Source organism: Scardinius erythrophthalmus (assembly GCF_964197995.2).
Source record: "Scardinius erythrophthalmus genome assembly, chromosome: 8".
Taxonomy (NCBI): Eukaryota; Metazoa; Chordata; class Actinopteri; order Cypriniformes; family Leuciscidae; genus Scardinius; species Scardinius erythrophthalmus.
In genome coordinates, this window is record NC_138228.1 from 11,329,708 (window position 1) to 11,354,401 (window position 24,694).

General features: G+C 39.1%; 1 protein-coding gene across 1 annotated transcript in view; it reads right to left on the reverse strand.

The window, feature by feature from the left end:
• igf1ra (insulin-like growth factor 1a receptor) overlaps positions 1-24,694 on the reverse strand; it is a 110,106-nt gene that overhangs the window by 20,670 nt on the left and 64,742 nt on the right. The window contains exons 3-17 of the mRNA XM_081372386.1: positions 24,075-24,378; positions 21,951-22,087; positions 20,110-20,254; positions 18,200-18,408; positions 14,262-14,388; positions 13,899-14,134; positions 13,634-13,801; positions 12,945-13,149; positions 5,217-5,494; positions 4,878-5,020; positions 4,614-4,779; positions 4,405-4,507; positions 4,233-4,303; positions 3,593-3,822; positions 3,267-3,374 (exon numbers count right to left, since the gene is read on the reverse strand). Of these exons, the coding sequence (XP_081228512.1) occupies positions 3,267-3,374; positions 3,593-3,822; positions 4,233-4,303; positions 4,405-4,507; positions 4,614-4,779; positions 4,878-5,020; positions 5,217-5,494; positions 12,945-13,149; positions 13,634-13,801; positions 13,899-14,134; positions 14,262-14,388; positions 18,200-18,408; positions 20,110-20,254; positions 21,951-22,087; positions 24,075-24,378 (2,630 nt within the window). The remainder of the gene's footprint in view (positions 1-3,266; positions 3,375-3,592; positions 3,823-4,232; positions 4,304-4,404; positions 4,508-4,613; positions 4,780-4,877; positions 5,021-5,216; positions 5,495-12,944; positions 13,150-13,633; positions 13,802-13,898; positions 14,135-14,261; positions 14,389-18,199; positions 18,409-20,109; positions 20,255-21,950; positions 22,088-24,074; positions 24,379-24,694) is intronic.

Genomic DNA, 24,694 nt, shown 5'->3' on the forward strand with positions numbered 1-24,694 from the left:
TTCGGGGTGGTCTGGGTCGGGAGTAATGGCCGTTCAAAATCGGGGGTCCCGCGGATTCGCGATGCGCGGGGGGCGCGCTCCCGAGGCCCGCGACGACACGTTTCGATCAAGAGCCCGGAGAGGTCCTCACCATCAAAATTTGAGCGCGCAACGACTTTCCGTTTTCGAGTTATGAATGAATTTGTATTCGGGGGCGTGGCTTAAATGCCGTTATACTTTCGTTTCATTTCATTCATTTACTTTCGTCCATTTCCATATCTCAGTGTAACACAATTGTCAATAGTAATACTCAATAGATGAGTTTTGACAAAATGTGATTGTAAATGTTAAAATAATGATTTTATAAAGTCTAAATATGAATTTTATAACAATATTAGGGAGTAGTATGATGAAATGACAGCAGGGGGCAGTAAAATACCACTTATTGGCTTAATATGTCATTATATTCATATAAAATCACCTTTTGAAGAAGTTAAACTTTTTTTCTGATAATTATTGATCTAGAGAGTTCAGAGAATTGTGCTGCACTGGTTTTGAACATTATGATATGAACATTATATGATAAAAGATAGAAGACACCATTTACAGCAAATACAGGCAATTTACCATAGGAAATATATGGTTTTAAAGCGTTTTAACAGTTATAGCGCCAACTATGGTCCGCTCTCCATAAAATTTTCCATGCTTCTTAAGCAGGTTATGACACATATGCTCATCAATTTTCGTGAAGTTCTGAGTTTTCGTTTAGGATTTATAGGCTTTTGAGTGCATTTTACCACGCCCATTTTCTAAATGACCCTGTTAGCCATGCGAAAAATGCAAAAGTTCAACTTTTTTTTGATAATTATTGACCTAGAGAGTCCATAGAATTGTCCTAGACTGGTTTGGTTCCGATCGGGCGAAAAACCTAGGACTAGTTCGCAAAAGTAGGTTTTTAACATAATTACGAATATTTAATGAACGGTTTGATTGACAGCAATGGTTCTTGAGGCAAAGTTGTTCAACAAGAGGAGATCTATCAAATGGTATCCATTTTGTGACAATAAGTGTAACACCACGTGATTACAGAGCCATAAATCTCGTTAGCGCCAACTAGTGGCCGATTTCTTTCAAAACTCTTACAGACCTCTAGGGCATACCTGTCAACATTTGGATACCAAAATACGGGAAATCTGAACGCGCGGGGGTGGGGGGTGGGGGGGGGGGTTTGGGGGAATGGCGGGGGGGATGGGGATGGCAGAGGCAGGCTAAATAGACGTTAATTGCGCAGATATTAACATAAATAAATACATACATACTATCCAATTAAAATAAACATAGGCCTAAGACTTATTCATGTTTCTTTATTTATTTTTATCAATTGCAACAATTAACTACATTAATTAATCACGATTAATTGCCATTAAAAAAACTTACATTTTATAATGTAATAATTTCACAATTAATCTCCAAATTAATGTAGAAAAACATAAAACAGTATATTTTAAATATTTGTCTAACAGGTAGGAAAAATATACAGAAATTGAAGTTATAAAACAGTTTGCACTGCATACAATTTAAATTGTACATAGATTAATCCTTATTAAAGTAAAAAAAAGATCTTTAGTCAAGAGCAGTGAGTGCTTTTCTCTGTTACCTTTGTTCTTTGATTAACTTTACTGACAGAAAGCTTTATTGGCTACTGTCTCTTTAAAAACAGTCGCTGACGGATCTTACACGCGTCTCATTCTCTCACAACTCTTTACTTTCATTTACGACTTTTTTTTTTTTTAACTAATAGACTGCTCAGACTGTTCTTATGAGGATACTCGACAAAACGGACATTTTGACATAATTGCGTGTGTTAATGCCATCTCTCTCATGTTCATCCATCCTCGGATGCTGCTGATCTTTGCGCGATTTTTTCCCCCAAACTACTTCAGTGGAAATCCCGCCCTGCAGCCGATTCTAAAGATTTTATTGGTCATGTGAATCACAGTACTGATTGCCTACACCAAACACTGACCCCTAAACCTACCCGTCATTGTAACCTTAACCAATGAAATTAGCTGCAGGGCGGGATTTCCGCTTAACTGGTTTGCGCCCTTTGGGATTTTTTAAAAAAAATTATAGAAAGATTACAAATACGGGAGAAATACGGGAAAATATTTAAACGGGATGATAGCGGGATAGCAATGTAAAATACGGGAGAATCCCGGGAAAAACGGGAGGGTTGACAGGTATGCTCTAGGGCCATGAGTAGAACATGCCCACCGAGTTTCGTTCCGATCGGCCTCCGTTAACCTTGTCTAATAGGTGCTCAAACTTCATTGGCCGATGGCGGCCATGTTTTTTTAGATACGCCAATGTCCTCATACACATACATGACACCTTGGACCAAGACACGGCATACCAATTTTCAAGTCAATCGGACTAACGGTCAGGTGGTTAAAGCCTGTTTTATGTTTTTTTCATATTATAGCGCCACCATGTGGCAAATCGCCGCGATTTTTTTACTGTTACCTCATATTGAGCTCATACATATGTGTACCGAGTTTGGTGAAGATACCTCATTTACTTCTGGAGTTATAGCCATTTTAGTAAAATAGGCCCCTCCCACAACGTACGTTTTGGCGCCCCTTAGCGTCCGTGAATCGAAATTTCGACTTTTTTTCGATAATTATTGATCTTCAGTTTCTAGAGAACATTTCTGCACTGGTTTGGTTCCGATCGGGCGAAAAACCAGGGACTAGTTCGCAAAAGTAGGTTTTTGACAAAATTCAAAATGGCGGAAAATCTATCATGGCGGAAATGAAATCGGAGATATACGTTTTGTTCGTCAGGCGTCCAGCTTTCCAATGATATAAGACACTTGAGTCTACGACATACGGTCTAGGAGTTCTGAGCAGTTTCGCGCTTTTGGTTGCTATAGCGCCACCTATGGGCCAATCGGGGTCATAATTTGATAACCTCTCCTCGATTTTTGTACTACCATCTGGCAAAGTTTCAAGGTTCCAGCTCTTACGGTTTGGGCTGCACGATGCGTTTTACGGCAGAAGAAAAATAATAATAAAAATCAGGACAATTACAATAGGGTTTCAGCACTTCGTGCTTGAACCCCTAATAATAATAAAAATCAGTACAATTACAATAGGGTTTCAGCACTTCGTGCTTGAACCCCTAATAAGCTAAAAAGAAGTATAGAGATCAATTATGGGATAACAATTTTGGGGAGGATTTGTGGGGAGGATGTTTGTGCAGGCAGATATGACAGGATGTTTCCATACCTCTTTTGAACGAAGAGAACGCAAGTAGCTCTTCAGATCGCCCCGTGTCATCAGCTCCATTATAACTAGAGTGGGCTGGCCTTGCGAAACCACACCCAGAAGTCGCACCTAAACCAATCAGGGTACAAAGAAAAAAAGAACTGAAATAACACAGTCACTATGAAAACACTGAGAAACCTGTGTCTGAGCAACCTGTTTAAAAAGCATCATTATTTTTGCCATTTGTTTGGTGGCACAGAAATGATAACACTTAATACATAAAAAAAATTGTTGTTGTTGTTGTTGGCAAAACCAACTGCTTGATGAGATTGTGCCCTCTTTCTTACCACATGGTGACAGTTGAACTCCTTCATAACTGAAGCTTCGTTCAGGAACTCGATGCGTTCACGCATACTGGCGGATTCATTTACAGTCTTGATGGCTACTCTGGTCTCAGGTTCATCTTTGACAACGCCCTTTGCGATGCCCTCATACACCATACCAAAGGAGCCCTGACCCAGCTCACGACACATTGTGATTTTCTCCCGAGCCACTTCCCATTCATCTGGTACATACACTGAGGTTGCAGAAATAAGAGTCAGCACATTTAAACAAGGAGTGCAGTGTAACATACAGTATTGTTTGGGCAAACCCAGATAATGAGGCAATTGGACAATTATAATTAATTGTCTAATCATGAAATCATCATGAAACTTTAATGATGATTTCATGATTTGACAATTAATTATGGCTGTGACAAATAATTCAAGTAATATGGATTGCTAATTTACTAGGAAATAAAATAATATATTTAAAAAGTTTTTTTGTTTGTTTTTAACAAATCTCAATTTTGTTTCTAATTATGAAATTATTATTTGTGTTAATGTTATAGCATTTTTTTAATGGAAAATGACAAATTTTCTTGCGAGTTTTCTAAAAAGCAGTGCAACACTTAAAGACGACCTGTTTTGAAACCATAATACTCACTTTCAAAAGGACTGAAATATTCAGGGTTTACAGAAGCATAGAGCACACCGTTTCCTAACCTGTCACTATTCCTGAAAGCAAACATACATAAAAAAAAAAAAAAAAAATGAAAAACAGTACTGGACACGGGAAGTTAAAATAAATTCTATTTTTGAATAAATGGGGCATCAACCTCTTTTTGGTGACAAAGATGACAACGCTGATCACTGCAGTGAGCAAAAATAGCACTACAACAGGGATGATGATGGCCAGATAGAATGCATTACCATAATTTACTGTAAAAGAGAAGGATATTCAAACAGAATTAAAAACTTTGAAACATTACAGAAACAGGTCTCTCTACATTCTTCCTAAAAATTAAATCATAGATGCATTCCTTACTTTTAGGTGGTGGCACATAGAAGGACACTGGTTCAGTCCAAGACCCATTCCCAGACAGAGAAGTGGCTCTGACCCGGGTGGAATAATTTCCAGAGGCCAAATTGCTAAGCTGAGCTCCTCTCAGCACTCTGTACTGCTGCCGTGACACACACTCATGCTTCTCAGGCTGAAACACACACACACACACATACACAGTCGGTTTGTGGCCTTGGCTGCAGTTTTGAACTATTTCTTAATGGTGTATGAGTTAGTTGTCACACTAACCTCAGTTCCCAGACGATATTTGATCTCGTACATGAGGATCAGTCCATTAGGGTGATGAGGTTCAGGCCACCGCAGCAGCACTGTGCCTTCGACTTTCTCATCCCTCTCCTGAATTACAGTGCCTGGAATATCATCCGCTTTGTCTGGAGAAGAACATAATCGTGTTCAAGGCCAGTGCTCTCTTACAGTAATTCAATAAGATTTCAATTGCATTTCAGTTTTAATTTCTGTTAACAAGTCATGCTGTAGGCACAGTGGAGAATTACTGGAATTTTTATATTTTGTTGGCCTGGATATGCAGTCATTTGTGCACAAGTTTGGTTTGTTGGTTTTACTGACCTGCTGGTTTGGTTCTAGAGAATACAAAAGCCGCAGCACTGCAACGGTGGACCTTGTAGTTACAAGCGTGGATGTCGATGCGGTACACAGTGAAGGGCTGCAGGTTGGAAATCTCCATGAACTCTGCATGGGTTTTGCCTTCGGAGAAAGGATACTCTTTCTCCTGCAGCTCTGGGTCAGTGATGTTACTCTCCAGTCCTGTGATGTTCCTGATTGCACCTTGGAGCAGTGTGCCATTGGCCACTCCGAACAGGTCTCGACGCTTCCTGTCTGGAGGTCTGAGACATGGAATAAAAGTGTTAGAGATGAGGATGACAGGAGAGGAATGAACAGGAGAAGGAAAAGCAAAGGAAATATAGGAAGAAAGGAAAGGAAAAGGATAGGAAACAGAAAAAAGGAATGAAGAAAGGAAAGAAAATGGGAAAAAATAAATGAAAAGGACAGAAAAGAGGAAAAGGGAAGTAGTCTATGACAATGAAAAGGAAAGGAAATGGGAAAATAACAGAAGCAGAAAAATGAAAGATGAAAAGGGAAGGGAGCAGTAAATGAGATTAGGAAAGGAAAATATGGAAAAAGGTAGGAAAGAAAATAAAAAATGACAGTAAGAGGGGCAAGAAAATAAAGGTGACAAAAGTAAAGAGGAAAAGGAAATGAAGTAGAAAATAACAGTAAGAAATAATAGAAAGATATAGTGCAGTCAGCCTTTGTCAGCAGAGTCTTCACTGGTTTAAAAGCATAAAAGCCAATTACTGCGCACAATTACTCTACAACACACACCACTTCCTTTAACGTGAAAGCCTAATTCTCTAATGGCCTACTAACAGGTCTCTTAGTAACACTGAGGATAGTTGCATTACTCTACAGCCTACAGAGCTCTCCTTTTGTCTTCTGGATCTTATCCATCATTTATCATCCTGAATAATGAGATATTTTAAATTCTTATGACTGCTATGTATCCATCCAGCTAGGCTGGAACTGATCCCTCTTGAAAATTTGGTAGTTTTAAAATGAAATGAGAGCTGGGATCCAAGAACTGCTAACTCTCTTGTTTCTACCCTGACCCTTTCCTCTCTTTCTGATTCTCCTTCATGTCCAGATATAAAACAAAAGTCTATTCATGAAGCATTCATATGCACTGTCATTGCTTACTAAAAAATATATACTTGCAAATTAAGCAATACACATACAATAAACATTTTTGCAGATGAGAAAATGAAATGGGAAGGCATATTTGGAACAAACATAGAACATCCATAATAATGATATGACGACTTCGCCTCTGACGGTAGAGACAGTGCATGAGGCGATAAGCAAACTAAGGCACTGGCTACAGGTCAACCCTGCCGCCACTAAGGACATGCAGTCAGCAGCAACCACAAGAGCTTACCAGACGCCAACTGACCAGCTGCCACTTCACAAATAGGACTAGGCCAGGGCCACAACCTTACCTAGAGCCACTTTTAGGAGACACGTAACGATTTGCTCGCTCAGGATCTCTGTAAAGATTCAATAGTCAGACCAAACAATACGATCCATCACAGATGAGAAAGACAGGATGGTTTGAGATGGACATGAGGGAAACCCCAGAGTGCCAAAATACAAGAGAGGAAAGTGCTAAAAGTGTCAGACACAAAGACTGACAGACAATAAGTGGAGACGACACAAGACAACACAAGTTTTCAGCTTTTGTCAAAAACAGTTTGGGAATTGAATAGACTGATGTATTGAACTGCGGCTGCTTGGCCAATTACCAGAAGAGTTAAGACTTTTTCTCTCAGTGTACCGCCAACTTCATCACCTGATTCTTTAATTGATGTGCTGTCCCTAAACTGGGACAAATTTGGGTTTGCTATACAAAATATCCTGTTGCATTTGCAAAAAAAGAAAAGTGTTTTGCTCCATAGGTGCAACAGAAGGTGTTTTTCCAGACTGACATAGCGACACGCAATGAGTGTCCTATTCAACAGTCTTCAAGAAGCAAATTTACAAGCAATTATGAACTTTACCCACTGATGATTACAAAAGTTTAAACATTACTATAAGCCTTATTCTGCCAGTTCAAATTAATCAACTGAGGAATGACAGTAATGAGAGAACATCTTTGTGTGTGTTTGCTTTATGTGTGTGAGTGGAAACTTTTAATAAAAGCCAACACAGAATGCTGTAGGGAGGAACAATCAAATCAACCCTAGCCACATTCCATGTCACTTCCAGTGAATAGCACTCCATGATTTATGATAAGGGATTTTGGAAGCAATTGGACACTATTTAATACTCACTAACTAGGGATTCAGATCTCCCTTGAGGGTGTTTACTGTAGAAGATTAAATCATATTGTCACGCTAGCATCACATCAACACCTAGTTCGCTGACAACAACTGATCAAGTGCAAAGAAAACCCTGATGTGTTTTAAGTACATGTATAAAATACTCTTCAGCAACCTTTAACCCAATTAGGCTTGAACACGAATAGGATCTGCCTCTTGTCTATGGCCATAACTGCTAATTTTAACCTAATTGCTTTTGGCACAGACCGTTGACTAGGAAAAGGTCAGGCTTGTAGCAATAATGAAACAGACATGTAGAAGCACAGGGTCCTGAGGGAAGATTTTACACCAGCAAACCTCAAACAGAAGGCGTAATGGCAACACTGATAGCAGCACATCCAGTCTTTCCTTTTCCCAGGCAGAAAGGCTTAGGTGTCAGTCACCTATTGATGCATAGGCAACACCTCACATCCCCTGGCGCAAACTCAAGTTTTTGCTGAACCACAGGGCTCAAGAATGACACAGGCATTCTTTACAGGGCCGATCAGCTGAGGAGGAGTTTGCAAGGGGAGATGACACGTCCACACCTCCTCTTCCTTTGGAATTCATTAACATTCCACATAGGTTTGCTGTACATTTCCTAGGAGCCGGACACTCCAAAGGAAACAAAGAACGCGTCTGAGGAAGGAGGGAGAGTGAGCAGGCGAGAGGAAGAGAAAAGGGAGACGACCATTGAATGGAAAAACATATCCGCTTCATTCAAGTGTTGAGCATCTCCTGTTTTTCTCAGACTCGACCAGTTTCAGAGGCCTTTTCCTTAAGTCTTGATGTCAGTAATGAGGTGTGCTCAATGGGGACGGACAGTGACAAATCTGTCTCCCCGATTTCAAATGCAAACAGAGTGAGGGGGCTCAAAACGGACACCCTAGGGCTGCTGGGGTCAAGATGGAAATAAAAAGTCATCAGTGATGGAGAAAATGATGCCTCACGAGCATCCTGTTACTGAGGGAAAGCATATTTACATTTAGAAAGTCTGTTTTCAATCGATTAGAGATGGAGAGACGGGTTGACGGTGCATCACGCCGTCCATGAGTGAACCGCAAACCATTACCTTGATGAAAATAAGGCTCCAAAAGCAGACGTTTGGGGAAACTAAGTGGTAGAAGATGTTTGGCGACATCGATTTGTGCATCAATACTCATGACTCAAAACCCCGGCCTGGCCCACCCCAAAACACACACACGTTTGCAACCAAATAAACAACCCACAAAAAAGCCTGATTGCAGATGTCCTGAACGAACCCTCGGAAAGTCTCAAAGCATGTGCGTCTAAGTAAACCTGAACAGGTTCCTGTGTGCCATTCTTCGCCTGCATGAGACAAGAAAACATCCGACGCCACAAGCAAGGTAAACAGATAACACAATGCAGACGTCACTCCTCGTTTCAGCAAACAAAAGCCTAACATGGAGCGAGCCCTGAGCCAGCGGCTGCTTTCCAGTCTCATTAATCCAGTCTGCGTCTGTTTGTGCATCCCAAATTACAGCCTGCTGTAGTCTTAATATGCAACCGCCACCGTCGCCCCAGCAACAAACAACGTGGCCGCACAGGCCTGGAGTTCTCAGAGCCGTACCTTTCCCCCCTCACCATCTGATTCTGCTCCAGCCTCCGCTGCTGGCACCTACCCCTTTCCAAAACCTCTTGTTCTGATCTTGTCAGCCCCATGTCGAAATAATTAGGCTTTGGTCTGGGCCTCCAAAATTCTGGTTTTGATTCTATGAAATCAAGCCGCCTCAAGACCATGAGCTCAGACCCGCTTTGATATACGCTCTCCAGGAAGACTGAAAAAATTAAGGGCTTCAGACCACTGTTGTAAACTGTGGCAGAAAGTGCTGGGAGTAACCCAGCCTCTGTTCCTACCAAGGGTTCACCTAACCTTTGCAGTACGCTAGAACAGTAGTTTTCCATCAGGACCCAGATTTCACATTGGACATCAACTGGCAAAAGTCAACGCAGTACAAAAATTGTTTGTCATACAAAAGTCAACAAAAATGTCTTAAAGCATTTTTGTGTATTACCAAAAAAACACTTTCAACTCGGCTCTCGTTTTCTTTAAAAACAGCAAAATTCACTGTAAGGCACTTACAATGACAGTGAATGGGGCTCATTTTTTGAGGATTCAAAAGCGGAAGTGTGAATCTTATAATATATATTTTTTTAAATTAATTTAAAATTAATTTTAATGTAATTAATATGAATTCATTTGAATACAAATTTTTTCTGTTGAACTTCTTGTATTTGAGCCGTTAAGTGACATTTGTACGGTCAATTTATGATTTTAGGCGTTATGTAGTCATGGCATAAAAGTTGTAAAACTGAACTTTAGTAAGGTTGGTAAGCTAATTTTTCACACTAAAATGTGAAGTGTTTCACTTCAACCTAGATTTTTCTTTAAAGTGCCCCTATTATGCTATTATGCGTGAATTAAACACAGTAGCGAACAATGACGTTGATTTCACCATATCAATCCAAGCGCGAGTCCAATAATGAATCATTGGAAGAACTACTTATTCAACCCGAACCTCCATCGCAAGGACAACTCGAGCAGGACTTTTCTCAGTGATACGATACTCAGTTTGAGGTACATTATGAGATGTTGCAACTGTAATTCCTCACCATCAGCATTAACAAGTGCATGTCCATCAACAAACCGATTATTTTACTTGTACATATTTACCGAATATGTTTCTAATTTATTGCGTTGAACGTGGAAACTGTATCAATAACAGTGCATACATTAGCCGAGCTCTAGTGTGAATGATTGATGTAACAAACGTTGGTAAAACAAATCTTGCTCCATGCTTAATCTTTCCTCAAAGTAGTGAGAATGACAGACTATCTGCATTTATAGACACAGTTTTAGGTAATAATGGCCCACAACTTATTAGCATAAGTATTTCAGTAAGACAGTAATAATGTGAGTTAGCCAGTTAGCAGGAGACCTACACAATATAAAAGTCAAAACTACGTATTTTGAACACCATCTTTCAAGAGCAAGCGGTTTGCGAATCCTGCATTGAACTCCGAGATTTGAAAAGCAGTCGTCAGTAAAATAAAGGGAACACAGCTAAAGTTTAGGATTATACTGCTGTGGTATCATGGTAAAGATGAATTTTAATTGCCCTGGGCAATGGAAAAAAAACTGTCTTTTCCTTCACATTGTAGAGCACAGCGTCTTCTCGACATGATGCTGTCCAGTATCCACAGGAATGAGCTGCAGTGTTTGAGGGTTTTCAAGTTTTCCCTGGTGTCTGTGCGCGCAATAAGTGGGCGGGCAATATGCTAATGTTTCGTCTTGACGTCACAACGAAACGGCTTATGACTCGTTTGAAAAACGATTCACTTCATTGACTCAGAGTCGACTCTTACGTTTGAAAGACAATAACTATGGTGCACTTTCAGATTTAAAACTTTGAAGGATGTTTTCATTCACTTAGAGCTATGTTACACACTTCATTAAAGGTAATTTTCAAAAATCCATAATAGGGGCACTTTAAATGTTGTCTTGTGTGGTAATATTTTGCAAGTGTTGATTCAACTTTAAGGGCACCTATTATGCAAAATTCACTTTTACATGGTGTTTGAACATAAATGTGTGTTGGCAGTGTGTGAGCAAAACCATAGATATCATATAAAGGCTAGATGGCTCAAGGCGGAGTCACTTCCGGCATCACCGGCGGCCATCTTAGGACAGGGCTCTGTGAATTAAGGTGAGTGAGCAGCACGCACACAAATCCTCTTATCTCGCTGAAATCTGGACGGATTTACAAACGGTTTGGTTTCTTACAAACGTTATTAACGTGGCTATAATTCTGAATGCTTAAACATTTTGAACATAATTATTCATATGTATGCAGTATAATAGCTACATCTCTGACGTTTATAACAAACCAAACCGTTTGAAAATCGGTAGAAAATTGAGCAAGTTATGGTTATTTAAAAGTACATGCACCATGTTATGAGTGAGCGAGCACCCTGTCGTAAGATGGCCGCCGTGTGCGGATGTCGAGCTCCATTGGCCAGCAGCGCGGACGAGCCATCTAGCCTTTATATGATATCTATGAGCAAAACCACCCTAGAATGATAAAAATCCACTCAGTGTTTTTTTTACAATCTCAATAAATCATAAGCACTGTCTCAGAATGAGCTGTTCTCAGATTCGGCGCAATGTGACGTAGAATTGAGCAGGCCCCTCCCACGACTGTAGAGTGACACTTCAGTTTGAGCCCAGACCCGCCCTGAGTGAGCTGGACACAGAGTCCGCCATTGTTCGACGCTTGAGCAGCTGTAGACAAGAATGTCTCCTAAGCGATTGAGGTGTGTTGTTGATGGATGTAAGAATGAACATAGCAGTCTTCATTTACTCCCGTTGTTACACAAGGATGGATCTGTACTGTTTGTGATCAAGCTTACACTCTCCGGACCAACAGGCCTAACGTGACTGGACACTGAAGAAATGAAAGTACGAGCGCGCTCTTTATGACAGCTCTTCGAGTCACTTTACGGATATAAGGTTTACCAGTTTATTTAGCACCCACTGAAAAGGTGTGTATATTTGTTTATTGTTAGTTGTAACGAGTGTTTTGTGTACTTCGCTGTGTATGTTGTTGATAATGAAAGGGAGAGAGAGAGAGTTTATGGATAAGACTTTAATGCGCACTTCTTATACTGTTTATTCAGCTCTTACAGAGATTCTCTGGAGTAAAACTAACGCTCATCTTTTGTGTGATGTACAATAAACTTCACTGAACTCGTCAGTATATTTTGGTCATCATTCGGACGGGTTTTGCTACAGCAGGCTTGTATTAGTGGATAAAAGCAGATGACAAATAAGTTATAACCATAATTAAACTAAACTATACCTGTTCTATGTCCATACAGCATATATTCTCTGGCTCTGTGGGCATTATTGTCCGACTCCGAGTCGTAATGAACACCGCAACTGAGAGTTTCTGTTCTGATATTATCAGATGAGATTGTCCTGACTGAAGCGCAAGCTCGTTAGGCTCCGCCCCCTGTGCCGTGCAGCAGCAGTTAATTTGCATTTAAAGGGCACACACTAAAACAGCGCGTTTTTCTGAGCCCCAAAAAATTACAATTTAAACATGCTGTAAAAAATTATCTGTTGGGTATTTTGAGCTAAAACTTCACATACATACTCTGGGGACATCAGAGACTTATTTTACATCTTGTGAAAAGAGTCATAATAGGTGCCCTTTAATAGTGAACCAAAAATATTTCTTTAAAATCAAACATTTAAACCGGATTTAGGCATGTGGGTACCATGCAGGGATGTATAAATGTTTTCAAATAGCAGGAGATCCAAGAATCCACTAAACCAAACATTTGACCACTTGATACGATCTAAAAGCTTCAGAAAGTGCCATCAGTGCATGCGTCATACCTGGGTGTGAAGATGGAGTTGTGCAGGAAGTTCTCAAAGACTTTGCGATAAGATCGGTCTTCAGCTTCCGCCTTTAGGTCCTCCTTGGTTTTTGGGCAGGGGCAGCAGCCCTTTTCACCCCCGCTAACATCTGATTTGGTAGGCTTTGTGTCGCCCTCCATGTCCGACAAAGCCGTGGCTGAGATGCGGATGGGGATCTTTAGCTCTGCATTACAAAACAATGACACACATTTATAAATAAAGTTGTTGTACAATTCTCTGAAATACCTAATATCTGATTGATAAAGTCTGCCATGGCATAATAACGGGCCTAGTCACACGATTTCCCACATAGCTGAACTAGGTTTTGGTCTCATTTCACTAAACAGTCTCTTTCTTCTCACAAAAAATAAATAATTTAAACTGAAATTAATTTTTCAAATCCATTTATTTGTTTGGCAAGTAATAATGTAGGAACTGGGATAAATGTACACTCATTTACATTTGAAGTGGATCAAAACCTTTCATCAAAGTTATACATGAATTTGGAACAATACCCGTTCTTGTCTTAGGACAACTTTTTTGAACCACTTTAAATGTTGACTACTGTATATATCAATGCTGAAATAACAGCTGAAGGGAGCCAAAGGGTGAAGTTTAGAGGTAGACATTAGACGAAGCGAAAGTGCACGTTAAATGTGCACACTTACCTTTAGAGCAGTAGTTATGATGAAACAGTTCACGGTCTTCTGCCTGCTGCTGCCAACGGAGTAGGTAGAATGTTTTGTTTCCGTTGGGAGAGATGGGAGGAGACCACTTCACCATCAGGGATGAGGAGGAGTTGGCATATGCGCGGGCATCGAGGGGCATTGATGGCGCTGTGGAATAGCAAGATAATAGTTGGTGTAATACTTCAAATTGTAGATTAGATACTGGATATTAGGTGGATATAGGAGGGATAGTGGTGAAGTCAACCTGATGCATTGGTGCGGATGTAGACCACCTCACTCTTAGCCCCCATTATATGCTTGTCCTCCACAACCAGGGTAACGGCTTTCACAAAGATGGCATATTGTGTCCAGGGTTTAAGAGGGGACAGAAGTACCCCTGGGTCTGTTGATTTCTCTGGAGGAAGATCCACATCCACCATGTTCCAGCTATTAGAACCACATCCGTCTTGTCCGTCAAATTCTGTGATGTTCTGGAATGGTCTACATCGAGACAACAGCGCACAGATGCTTTCAGTATACATTTACATAATGTTTCATCAAACTCTGCTAACAAACTCGATGTGAATAATATGTCTATAATAGTAACTTCTAGCAGTCTGAAACTTACGCCTCCTTGTAATACACGATGAAGCTGATGAGGTCTCTGTAGTCAGGTGGTCGATATCGCTCCCAAGTGAGCTTTATCCGAGTACTCTGAGTGTGGTTGGATTTGAACTTTAGAATATAACTCTCACCTAGAAGAGGGGTCATAAGAGAGATTTAACTAAAAGCACCCATAAGAGTTCTTCAACTTGAATATAAGACTGTGCCATGGCCTTTCCATCTTTCATGAGCTTCTAGGAATCGAAGTGGTATTAGAAAAGGCACTTCTGTTAATGTCTCACCAGTCTAGAGTCAGAGCAATTATGTTCTGCGGAAAAAATACGACCACATTGAATAAGCCATTATCATCGTTCTTCAAAGCGAATTTGCTCTATGCAGAAATCTGTCAAACACATAATAGAGCAGGTACAGAAGAATGACTGGGACACCCTGGGAGCAATATGCTTTTTAAGATCCTACATGTCTTCCTACATGTCATCACTTGGATCAGTGAGTCAGAAACATGACTTTTTCTATCACTGCTGCACTGATGACACACAACTCTACCTCTCATTCCAGCCTGATGATCCAACGGTAGCTACTCGCATCTCAGCCTGCCTGACAGACATTTCTGGCTGGATGAAGGACCACCACCTTCAACTAAACCTTGCAAAGACAGAACTGCTTGTGGTCCTGGCCAACCAAACACTACACCACAACTTAGGGTGACATCCCGTCCCGCATAGCGCGTGCACGCACAGCGTTTGAAGCCCAATTCACGCGTCACGCAAATTGAGACCGTGTCACGCATAATCTATGCTTGCTCAAAAAAAAGTTGGTCGCTCTATATACTCGAGCCCCAAGCAGACAAACGAACATTACTTGACATTTCAGCACGCTATTGTTGTCACACAAACCCCTCAGTTGAACTGCTGACTAGGTTGTTGTCAACTTTTTCGTTGTTGTCATGACAGCGCACGCACGCGCATACCAGACACACTTGGAAGGAAGGAACTTTTAGATGCGCGCTTTCCAATTCGAAAAATTCGAGAAAGAGACTGAGTCTGAGAGGCAAAGGCTTCATCAATTAAAAAGAGAAGGTGTGAGTACAAGAAACAAGAATGGGGAAATGAATATTTGTGGCTGAAAGGTGTTGAGGGGGATACCGAGAGGGCTTTTTGTGACCTTTGCAAAACGTCCTTCTCAATCGGACATGGAGGGAGGGGAATACGAGGTGAATCGTTCAATTTTTTTTTAAATACTTTTTTTTTTTTACTGTTCCTGTGGTGTTGAGCAACTACAATTCCTGTTAATCCTATAAATTTATATTATAATTTATTAATTTATTTAAAGTAAATAAATTGTAATGAAAAATAAATAAAATTAAATAGTAAATCTTAAGTGGAAGTACATCTGTCAATTCATTGAATGTTCAAAATATTATGAGTCTTTATTTAGAAAAAAAATACACATTGGTTGGCTTATTCATGAGCATACATCAAAAATTACACTTTTAGGAGAATAGGGCATTATTAATACTATGCAAGGTGGTATGTGCTTGAAATTTGTTAACCACTATCAGTGAGTCTGCCAGTGGGGCACTGCCGCGCCAGCAGTGTCCCACATTGTCCCTCAGAAACATACCCCTTGTCCCCCCTTGGGCTTATTAGCAGGTGGTCACCCTACCACAACTTCTCCATTCAACTTGGTTCGTCATCCATTACTCCTTCAAGGTCAGCCAGGAACCTTGGAGTTGTGATTGATGATCAATTGAACTTCACAGACCACATTGCTAGAACTGCCCGGTCCTGCAGATTTGCCTTATACAACATTAGGAGGATCAGGCCCTTCCTATCAGAGCATGCTACACAACTCCTTGTCCAAGCGCTCGTTCTATCCAGACTGGACTAGTGTAATGCTCTCCTGGCTGGTCTTCTAGCTTGCACTGTCAAACCTTTGCAACTGATCCAGAATGCAGCAGCAAGAGTGGTCTTCAACGAGCCGCAGAGAGCACACTCCTCTCCTCACTAAATTGCACTGGTTGTCAGTTGCCGCTCGCTTCAAATTCAAGTCACTGACGTTTGCCTACAGAACAACCACTGGCTCTGCACCCTTTTACCTGAACTCATTACTTCAGACCTACGTGCCATCCAGAAACTTGCGCTCTGCAAGTGAACGTCGTCTTGTGGTGCCATCTCAAAGAGGCACAAAATCTCTTTCTCAGACCTTTACCTTGACTGTTCCCAGCTGGTGGAATGATCTGCCAAACTCAACCAGAGCTGCTGAGTCCATAGCCATTTTCAAGAAACGGCTGAAGACACATCTTTTTCGGCAGCACTTGATCCATTAATACTAACACTTTCTCTTCTATTCTATATCCATTTATATAAAAAAAAAAAAATAAATAAAAATTACATGAAAAAACTGGGAAGGGTCACAGCACTTGCATATTGTTGTCCTATTGTTAGTTTAACTGCTTCTATTGTTCTCATTTGTAAGTCGCTTTGGATAAAAGCGCCTGCTAAATGAATAAATGTAAACGTAAGAGTCTTGAGTGATGTCTTTGTAGAGAGATAATGCTGTCATCTACCAACCAGTTCAACTGCCTTAAAAAGTATTTGGACATTAAAGCCTCACTTACAAATGCCAATGCATTATATAAATAATAAAACAATAGATATACTGTTCAAAATTAAGATAAAAAGTATTTGGACACTTTCTGAGGACTGTTAACTGACTCTACATCTACTAAAAATTATCTTGACATCAGTTGGTTTAAAGTAATTGCAAAAAAGTTACTGTTCTGAGAAAAGCTCTAGAATCATGTGTTTGCAGAAGCCACCTGGCTTTATAATTTGAAGTGTGAAAAATTTCTAATAAAATTTTTTTTTTTATATAGGTATGATATTTTTTTATTTACAGATTAATTTAAAATTCAATGTCCTTCAATTATTGATGAAATTATAATGAAATTATTTCGATTAATTATTTAATAAATTATGAAGAAATCTTTTTTTTTCATTAAATGATTATTAATCACAAAAATCTATTTTGCAAATGTGTATTTTTAACTACAGACTGTCATAAAAACAACCAAATGGTTAAAATTAAATTTTGATTCAGTAACTGCTCTGACAGAATCGGTGACATTATGACACTTTTTAAGTTATTCTTTTAAAGAATCCTCTCAATTGTTCACGAGTCAGACTTTATTCTTGAGTGCAGTCAGCAAAGACAACAAAATAGAAAGACATGTTGTCTCATGTCATCTCCTGATCAAAATATATGCAAAGAAGATGCAGAAACAAGCGATATCATATGTAATCATATGCATATGTAAAATAACGTGATCACAACATTAAACCGCATATCAATCAAAACTGCCAACCGTTACTGAATGAAATGTCGACCCAGGACAAGGTTCATGACTGTGCAAGCATTAGGTTGTTGATAGACTCAATCTACTCCATCAATGTTTTGATCATCGTTCTGAATCCGATCTGCATGTAGTCTTTGACAAACGCGTGATTTTCTCAGCTTTTTGCTCAAAGTGTTACTTTTTTATGAAACTTACCCACATTCAAGTGTTAATAAAAAATAAATGTATGAAGCTAGAATAAAACAGGATTTTTTTGTATAAAAGTAGAGGGTCTGTTCTTTCTTTTGATATAGTGCATGTTCAGATATTCAAAAAACTAAATATTCTGAAGGCCATGACATTTTTGTGAAAAATATCATAAACGCTGGTTGCTGGCAACTTAAAAAAAAAAAACACTGGTAGGGAAAGAGTTAAAAAATATCAATTTAAAATAAAATTCCTTTAGCTTTGGCACTGCGGATTCAGCAGTGGCAGAGCACCACAGGAAACACTTTAGCTGCTTTTCAACCTGGTGGAAAAGCAGCTAAAGTGTTTCATGTGGTGCTCTGCCACTGCTGAATCGGAGTAGTATTTTGTCTACTCACAACTTGCTCGCTCTCCATTGCTTCGAACGTCGTCCTCTTCCATCTTCTGCTTTACCCCGGTCTTCTCCCACATTTTCTGGATCTCAGACATGCAAAGCTTGGGATTGAAGCGAAAGAAGAGTTTCCCAGCTCTAATGGTCAGATTGTGCTGACTCCAGTCCCACAAGTACTGCAAGTTCTGGTTGTCCACCGCATAGAATGCATAAATCCTATAGTAGGAAAAACACACACACAACGAAACAACTAAGTATTAAATACTAAATGTATTATTTCTAAAGTAAGTATAATCTAAGCAAAGAAAGGAATGAGAATGATCGGATCTGGTTATTCACGTGACGAATGTGATATGTGTGAAAACAACAACTGAAGCGCATGCACAGATTGTATTTCATTAAAGCACACGCGGAGATCGGGGCTCAGAAAAGGGTTTAGGATGACTTCTACAGCTGCACCCGACTGAGTCGCACTGAACTCCTCAGGAACGTGGAGAATGCCTGCGCTGCTTACAAGCATTCCTCAAGATGAAACTCAACCCTAGTGAGATCACAACAGAAGAGTTCCCACAGCCTCCCTCAGACATCCTCCATAAAATCATGGGAGGGACAATGAGTCAGATAGCAAATATTGATTTATATATATACTTGATACTTCAGTACTTACATGAATGTGCATGATATCAAATTGCTTAATCAGGAGGTTAAATGTACACTTCTTTGTGTACGAACAACATACGTACATTAGCTGAGCTGTACATTCCATTAGAGCAGACATTTTATTACTTTCACCCGTTCCTATGGAAACCCTTGAAGACACGTGTTGCAATCAGGGAATCGTGAAGGACACAGAGTGTTACAAGAAATATTCATGTTCTTTTTGTTTCAGACATGAGACTATGTTGCAACGTGACTACCGTGCTGGTGCAGAAGCTGAGTTTTGGAAAATAATAGATGGTAATTATTTTTGACCAGCAACAAACCACCTACCAGCTGGTCTAACTCGCTTGGTCGCTTCAAAAGTTTGGGGTCAGTAAGATTTTTGTTTTTTAAAGAAATTCATATTTTTATTCAGCAAGATTAATCAAAAGTGACAAAAGACTTATAATGTTACAAATCTTGTTTCAAATAAATTCTGTTCTTTTGAACCTTTTTGTTTTACTGTTTATAAAACAGTTTTTAACAAAATAATAAGAAATTATAATAATAAGGAATGAATAAGAAATGTTTCTTGAGCAGCAAATCAGCATATAAGAATAATTTCTGAAGGATCATACAGGAAAACTGTAGTTATGGTTGCTGAAAATTCAGCTTCTTAAATCACATTATATATTAAAATAGAAAACAGTTGTTTTAAATTGTAATAACATTTCACAATATTACTGTTTTTATATTTGAATAATGCAGCCTTGGTGAGCATAATAGACTTACTGACTCATAATTTTTGGACGGTTGTCAATGGGAGACTAATCTTAAATTTCTTAGTATATTAATATATAATATAATACATTTTTATAACATTCTTACAGGTATAACGTGTATAAAAAAAATCAAAGACCTATTTCCAACAAAGTCCTACTCTTAGGTGCAAAAAAAATAAAATAAAACAATAGATTCATTCAGACATAATCACACCGGTATTATTTTAACGGAGAGCAGTCCTTTTTTTCATCTGATGAAGATACTGATCACATAACACGCACGCTTCAGGCTGAAATTATCTCCACATTAGAGGAGTCAAACTGCCATTCAAGATGACACGATTGATCTTGATAGTCCTATGCAGGCCAACAAATAACTAGTGTTCAGTGAGACATATAGCATATGCACAGCACCTGTTTTGCAGGCTAACTCTGTTCTGTACACAATCAATCATCAACATGCCACGACAATAGTTATGTGTTTTATATGTCTTACTGCTCTGACAGCTCTTCTCCATGAATGTATCGCAAACTTTTGAGGAAGGACAGAGAGCCCAGAGTTTGAGAGTGTTTGATCTTTACATATCCAGTGACTGTCTGGATCAGGCCCATGAAACTCTCCAGCTCTGATGCAATGTTATCTGGGGAAAAAGAGAGAGAGAGATATAGACAGTGTGAGAGGGGAGACAGACAGACAGACAGACAGAGAGAAAGAGATATGACACTGGAGCAACACAAACCAAATCCCAAAGGACACACAGTGTCTGCACTAACTCATCACTTCATCAGTCTGAGTGATACATGGGTGGCAGCCAGAGTCCTGCACACGGGTGGGGATGGGTGAACCTCTATTTACGTTGTCATCTGCGGTGCGGGTCGGGAACGGTCCTGTGCTTATTTGTGTTTACGCTCTGTAGTCTGAAGACTGTCAAAGGTTTCTAATTACAACGCGATTTTCAGCGCTGTGCATTGTAGCCAATCGCGCAGCAACTGAAGTGATTGACATCTTCAGTCATTAAGGGAGTGCTTTTTGCTCGCTTTCTGTATATAATCTATTTGCAATTTGAATAAAAGTTTTATTTTTTTGCTGCTAAGAGGACCAACGGACACATGTACACTGCAGAGACACATTTAACATTTAAATGCAGAGTGAATCCACTATAATATCCTCGATATTATATGACAGTAAAGGCTCGTATTGTTCTTATAATCTATGGAGACCTCTAATCATCTGTATGGGCAGATTGTTTACATGATGTAGGAAAAAGTTTTGATTTGTTTACACGACGGATTCACATTCTCATCTTGTGTCTACATCAGCGTGTCTATTTTTCTTAAATGCATCAACTCAGAATGGCTAATGTTGGTTTGATTGCTTGTGTTACATGAGAAAATAAATATTTTTTTGTCAATCTGATGTAGTAGATTTAATGTGGGCGTAGTTCGGGTCGCGGTCTTTATGTCAAATGGGTCGAGTCGGGTACAGAATTAAATCAGTGCTGCTGTCGGATTACAGGTCGTGTGTTCTGTTAAGTACTGCGGGTGCGGGTTTACCAAACAGGACCAGTGCAGGAGTCTGCTGGCAGCAACTGTCCCATTATGACACCCCAGGAAAATAAAAACAATAATCAGGGTTTACCAGCATTTGACCAATGATTTTCATGATCTTTCCTGCCGTTCCTGATTACTGGATAAGGGTTTAAAAACATTTGTGCATTTAAAATAATAATTATACAAATAATATAAATTTTAAATTGATTTTCATTTGTGTATCAGGTACAAATATTTAAATAATGATAAGTTTAGGGTACAAATGTCTCCTATATGTTGTTTTTGGATTTTATATTTTCAATTAAAAAAATATATTGTTCCAAAGCACTGTTAAAAATAATAATATTTTAAGTTAATGTGAACTTTGACAGCCCTAAAATACTTTTTGCAAAAAATAATTTCTCTCAATTCTCAATTTTAGTAAAAAAAAAAAAAAAAAAACACTGTACCAATGACTTTACCAATGACAAAACTTTTCAAAAAAAATTTAGATATATTTTTATCACCAAAAAAGGGATGTTTTGGCGTGAAAACCCAATTAAAAATGGTATAATTTTATACAAAATGTTTAAACATCTAGCAGATTAAATATGAACAGAGTGCAACTAAAAAATACTATAAAAAAATTCTAATATTTTACTCTTTATCATAAAATTGCCATGTTGGATATCACAATTTGAACATTCTTTGATAATTCCAGGTTTTCCATGACAGTGGGAATGTTCATGTCATTTGTGTCAGAAAAGGGTCATTTGTGGAGAAAAGGTTGAGAGTGAGGGTACTTACTGCCCCGCCGGATGTTGATGTGCAGGTTGCCTTTGATGACCGTGCAGCCCTGCAGGGACTGAGCAGCATCCACTGAGTCAATTGTTTTAGTTTCGCAGACCTTGTCGCACAGTCCGTCACAAGCACTACAAAACATACTGCAGATGGGAGAGAGAGGGAGAAGAAGGGAGAGTAAGTGTCAAGGACAGGTTCCAGCCACACACACAGACTCCAAACAGGCAAACGCCATTGAACCGTGACAGGATTATTGTGTCTCACCAAAACATGAAGAATATTTAAGGCTTGTTTTTGACAAACACAAGGTCACTGCTTTATGCACTTAACAGAGTTCCTGCTTAAAACCTGGGTTTTATGTGAAAAGAGGATCATTAAATCAGCAGTGAGGCAAAACCAGGTCTGGTCAATTTAAAGGCAAAACAGACTCAGCATCTAAAAAGTTATGTGGAAAAGTTTGTTAATATTTTACTTGAAAAGTGCAGGTGTCTAAGTAAAGTCCAAGGTGTGGTAATTACAATCTCCTTTACCTGGTTTAAACACGTTCCAGCTTGTTACATACTACCTGAAAGTGAACAGGCCTGGATTTTGAATATTAAAGATCATAAATCTCAATCTAACCCTTCAAAACAGCACATACATCCTAATGGCAACATTAATAGCAGCTTTAGACCAATGGCTGTGGAAAGTGTAGTCAGGTTTGACTTGGTGTTAATAATGGAACCTGAACCTACAGAAACAGGCAGAGCTGATGTTTAGGACCGATTCTGTGGTAGTATTTCCCTTTTAAGCATTATGGATTTATAAATGAGGAGGAAGTTCAAGAGGAACATTTAATCTATTCTCACCAATAAGGGCTTTTTTTGCTATCTGAATTGAATCATCTATCTCACAAGCCATGCTGAGCACCTTCTACTTAAGTTTCGACACCATTTCTATGAGTTTGGTGATAAACCAGGTAAAGCACTTGCATTACAACTTAGACTACAAACTGCAAAAAGCTTTATTTCTCAAGTCCTAACCCCAGTAGGAAATATTGTATCAGACCCCCAAGAATTGTATTCTTCTTTAAATCATTCAAACTCCCTCAATGATTCTAATCTTATTGATAATTTTTTTGAAAATCTTGACATCCCTAAATCAGTAGTAAGTCAAAAACCAAATTAGATGATCCTATTAGTCTAACCGAAATTCTGCAAGCTATTACACAGATGCAGAGTGGAAAATCCCCGGGTCCAGATGGCTTTCCCACAGAGTTTTTAAAAAAGTTTTCTCCTTGGCTTTCCCCACTACTTCTCTTGGTTTTTGAAGAGTCCCTAAATAATGGTGATCTTCCTTTCTCCATGCGCCAGGTGTCAATTTCACTGATTTTTGAAACCTAATAAAAAAAACTGTGGGTCTAGATCATTTGAAACTGTAACCTACTTTTTTTGTGTACACTCACATCAAACCGTGATTTTGTAAAACAAAGAAACCGGCACTTTCTGCCACGTCGGTCTCCAAACTTTTTTCAGGAGCATATTCTAAACTCAGTGTCTACTTTCCACTGATATGATATGCGAAACATTTCTATAGAAAGCTTGAAATGTCTTCTTTTAAATGAAACCATTTAAATCAAAAACAAACATTCTCTGATTATGTAATCCATATCAAACCAACGAGAGGTAGTCTTTCCCATCTGAGCTCATTATCTATAATGTGGTCACACCCACATGCAGCACAACCTATTAATTAAAGCAGAAGCAAATATTGAAGAAGAAACAAAAAATTTACCCATGAACGAAAAAAATACAAAAGCTTAATTCTCGATCTGCCGTTTCATAAAAAAAAAAAGAAAAGTTTATCATTTCTCTATTTTTTAAGTTGAAAATCGATATCTCAAGAAGGTACACAAACTTTTGTCATTTTCTTTAGTTTTTGTTTCAACTTTAATTAGTTTTAATTCAGTTAATTGCCAGAGAAACCTTTAGTTTTTTCTAATTTTTCATCTAATATTTATATTTTATTTCAGCTTTATTCAAATTATTGTTTTTTAATAGTTTTAATTTAATAATACTGCAGAAGCATAAAGACACACTCTTGGCACTGGTGTCTAATGAGGCAACCCTACATCCAGCTCTGGCGGCGTACCTCTCAGTGTCATTTCGGGTGAATCCGGGCGGGCATTCTGGCATACACTCTCCGTTGTGGATGACGAAGTCGACCTCGCTGGGTAGGTGAACACGGGCACACATGTCCATGGTGATGCAGCGCCAGCCTTCAAACTTGTAGGTGCCCGGTGGGCAGGCCTCAACGCAGCGGTCCTCGTGAAAGTAATGCTGGCAGGCGGCACATGCCTTATCATTGTGTGGTTCAGTGCAGCTGCCCAGGCACTGGGGGTGACAGCACTTGCCCTCATCCGTGCATGCCCTCTTCTCACACTTCTTTGGGCACACTGGAAAAGAAAAGCATAAATATAGAGAAAAATGTCAGTTGCGGTTACAAGGAAGAAGAGTGAGTTTATAAATAGTAATATAAAAGGCAACATTGTAAATCAATTGACCGTGTTTTCTGGAGTTAAAAACATTCGAGAGGTTCTTCTGAGGCTTAAAAGTTGAATTTGAATACTAATATAAGATTAGTTTAAGCAATCAAAGAACATTTATTCTCCTGTGTGTGTTTTATTAATCTCTATGTGTCTCTGCGTGTGTTCTGGAGTAAGAGGGGAGCTAGCATTAAGATTAGTTAACTGTAAAACAAAAATGGCTGAG